General features: G+C 38.1%; 1 protein-coding gene across 1 annotated transcript in view; it reads left to right on the top strand.

Moving 5' to 3' along the window:
* The window catches only part of glcci1a (glucocorticoid induced 1a), a gene marked incomplete at its 5' end in the record, with an annotated part of 31,531 nt that overhangs the window by 9,113 nt on the left and 18,621 nt on the right, over window positions 1-3,797 (top strand). The window contains 2 exons of the mRNA XM_042228920.1: window positions 2,787-2,823; window positions 3,628-3,632. Coding sequence (XP_042084854.1) covers window positions 2,787-2,823; window positions 3,628-3,632 — 42 coding nt within the window. The remainder of the gene's footprint in view (window positions 1-2,786; window positions 2,824-3,627; window positions 3,633-3,797) is intronic.

Below are 3,797 nucleotides of genomic sequence, written 5' to 3' on the forward strand. Positions count from 1 at the left end.
TTTTAAAAAACAGTTTTGTTGATTAAAAAACACTATATCGGATTCATATCGGTATCGGCAGATATCCAAATTTATGATATCGGTATCGGACATAAAAAAAGTGGTATCGTGCCATCTCTAGTTCAAACGTCATAAGCCATTTTAGAGTACAAAAAAGTTATTGCGTATTGCATAGCCATTAATTTCTTTTTACCATTTTCTTATAGTTGAGTGAAGACTTGACTGACATGAACACATGATCTTGATCAGCGGTCCAACCTTTTTTGCACCACGGCCCAGTTTAATTTCAGACAATATTTTCACAGACCAGCCTTTAAGGTGTGGCGGATAAATACAACAAAATAAAATGATATGACCAAGACAAAAACTGTGGTATTTTGTAAATATAATAATAAACGCAAATTCACTGTGTAATTGTGTAACTTTATTAGCAGCGTCCTCCTGAAATGCGCCAACAACATTGAGAGTAACATCCTCCTCTCTGCCCCTTAATGCTCTCTGGTTGCTATGGTAACGTGTAAATATTTCTTTCAAAATAAGACACACAACTACAACACGGGAAAGACCCAGGGAAACCGAGTTAACGATAAAAACCCTGAAAACCATAAATTTGACATCCGAGCCTCAACTCTCCCGGCCCGGTACTTGTCCATGCCCAGGGGGTTGGGGACCACTGATCTAGATTCCTAGAGAAAGAGATTTTTGCAGTTTTGGCTGATCTGTTTGTAAAACTCTCCTTGTCATTGGTCTCTAGCATATTGTGTGAGTCACTGATATTTTTCATCAAACATTCTCTTTCAGGTTCTATTGCACTTGTTAAGGTTTTGCTACTGTTGGTACTTCGCAATAGAGCAGGGCGATATGACCAAAAATATTTATCACGATATACATTTGAAAATTTGCAATTACGATATAACTGATGATATTATTGACACTAGACAAAATACTTTACAACTCCACAACTTTATTAGTGCAAAAAAAATAAACAAACAAACATCAATGTATTTTCATTTAAACAAGCAGCTGTTTTTTTATGTGCATTAAAGTTATATAAAAATGTAACAGTGCAAATGCAAGTTCTTTGCTGACAGTTTAACCAAAAGGCATTTCCAGTGGAAACTGGCCGACATATCCTCAGCATAACCATGTATAATATCCACAAAACTTAAAAAGAGGTTAAACACACACAATACGGTAACATTATGTTGCCGCGGCGCGGGTTCGTAGCTTAGCAAAGTCGTACTACAACATTTGACAGATTTGCGAGCGCCGTGCACATAAAATCGTTTCGAGGTCAGTAAACACAACCAGAGTTCATACATAAGGCACACGGGATTAGAAGGGGCTCTGTCGACTTTCAGAAAAATCAAAGGATTGATTTTAAGTGTGCCGTATTTTCCAAAAAACACGGTAATAACGACGGCCCGCTAGCATGCTCTACCATAAATAGTGCTTTGTTGTGTATCTGACGGACGAAAGCTAAACCAGTTCCACACCACTGAAGTTGCAGTATTTTTACAAACCAGTTCCACTTCATCCGTTTCATTTGACGATCCGCTGACGCCCTTCTCATTCTCCGTCGCTGCCATGCTTTTTCCACCATGTGCGTATGAAAACAAAGGCACTGCGCATGAGCGTTTTACCCATATTCTATCGCGGAATGTCATTTTCTTATCGTTGCCCAACATTATACCGGTATTACCGTGAACGGTGTGAAATGGCCCAGCCCTACTTCACAAGTTTTTGTAGACAAGTCGGTGTCTTCCACGTAGGCTACAGGCAACTGCAGTCTTACTGACTAAGGCAATCATGAGGTTTTTGGTGTGACAGCATCTATGCAGCTAATTTTACCTAACGAATTGAGCATTACACATTTTTCATATCTACTATGGCAGACAACTCTTGAGCAATGTGTGCATGATGTCACCTGAGAAATTTCAATAGTCAGATGTGATAACAAAGAGACTTGGTACTCAAAGGATGATGAATAAAAACCTTAAAAGTCTACAGAAGAATCTGCAACATTAAAGTGACAGTTTTCCTGACCCCAAACAACAAACAGCCGGCCCAACAGCTAAACCAGGAAACATGAGCTGCTCAAGTTGTTGCAGTGACACATAGTAGAAGTTTATGACTGAGCAAATATATCTATTTGTTGTGGTAATAAATATGAAGTTAAGTTTTCTTACTTTATAATGTTTTTTTTTGCTTACTTTCTCCCGGTTAATGACATTGGTTCAATGCTCCAGCAGGAGGAGCCAAAGACGAAGATTATTGGGTTGGATTTCTCATTAAATTCCTACCTTCATATTTAACAATAATACAAGCTGCATGGGAGATATTAAATATCATTGTATGTATTACAAATATTTGTAATGTCATAAATAATGCTTTAACATTCAACATACATTTAATGACTTAAAGTTGGCATTCACTATAGCGGGAGATGTACCAATTGCAATTTTTTTTTTTTTTTTTTTTGCCAGTTCTGTTTTTATTTCTAAGAGCTATGAAAACATACAAATAAAAATCAACTTTTGTTCAATGGAAATAAAAGAAACTCACAGTGGCACAGTGATTAGCACTGTTGCTTTACAGCAAGAAGGTCCTGAGTTCAACTCCGCCACCTGGCCGTGTGGAGACTGTACGTTCCTTCTGTGTTGGTGTGGCTTCTCTTCAGATACATGGCGTTAGACAGGTTAGGTTATTTGGTGAATATAAATTGAACATGGGTGTGAATGTGAGCATGAATGGTTGTCTTTCTCTCTGTGTTAGCCCTGCATCAGGCTGGCGACCTGTGGCTGGGATAGGCTCCAGCCCCCCGTGACCCTGATAAGGATAAACGGAAGAGAATGGATGGATGATTAAACTCTGCAACTTCCCCTGCAACTTAACAGTAAGTTACAGGGTCTTCGCTCACATAAGCAACTGAAAATAAAGTGCTCTGCTACTGGTAGAAAGTATAACTGAAAATGAGTCGCTCTAGACCAGGGGTCTCAAACTTCAGTGAGAGAGTCAAAAACTAATGTGTACACTTATGTCTGCATTTTTATTTTGTTAAATACGAACACAGTTATAGCAGAAGTGCTGCCACTTGTCAGAAAGAGAGGACCAATGTGTTTATTTGGTAGTTTAATGAAAGGCTTCAGTTAAGAGTGAGAAAAACATTTGCATTCACGTTTTCTGTTTTGTCTTGTTATACAATATTTGAAATTTTAAAAAACAAACAAAACATTACATCTTCAGAAATATTTGTGGGTGTTTTCTTGTTTGTTTGTGTTGTTTTTTTTTTTACTACTTGAACGCTAAAGTGGCCCTCACATGAGATGACAGTGTCAGCAGTAGCCCACATCTCATTTAGGTACCACACAGTTGCAACAAAAAAACGTCAAGTACCTTAATAGTTTTCCCAGTATGTTTATACATTTGCAGCTGCATAGGCTGTCATGAGTAGTGATGGGTGGTTGTGTAACCAAAAAATGAAAAAAATGGCTTGTAATTTAATAACAATGGTTAGTTTACTCTCTTAGTTGGCGAATCACTCACATCCTACAGCTGTTCCTGTGACAAGCACTTCAGTTTTCAGGGTTTTCACTTGTAAGTAAAATGTCATGAACCTTACGACAGTGATGGTAAAATCTGTAATTACTGTGTTGTTATGGTTCTTTTCACATCGTGTTTTTCTTGAAATCCCAGAGATGTGGACATAGATGGACACACATTCACAAGCACCCACGCAACAGGAGTTAAAAAAGAAAAAACTGTGGCAAAGTCAATGCTTGTAATTAGGGGTGGGC

This window comes from Haplochromis burtoni, unplaced genomic scaffold (genome assembly GCF_018398535.1).
Source record: "Haplochromis burtoni strain Fernald_Lab_line unplaced genomic scaffold, NCSU_Asbu1 Contig_366, whole genome shotgun sequence".
In the NCBI taxonomy this organism is placed as follows: domain Eukaryota; kingdom Metazoa; phylum Chordata; class Actinopteri; order Cichliformes; family Cichlidae; genus Haplochromis; species Haplochromis burtoni.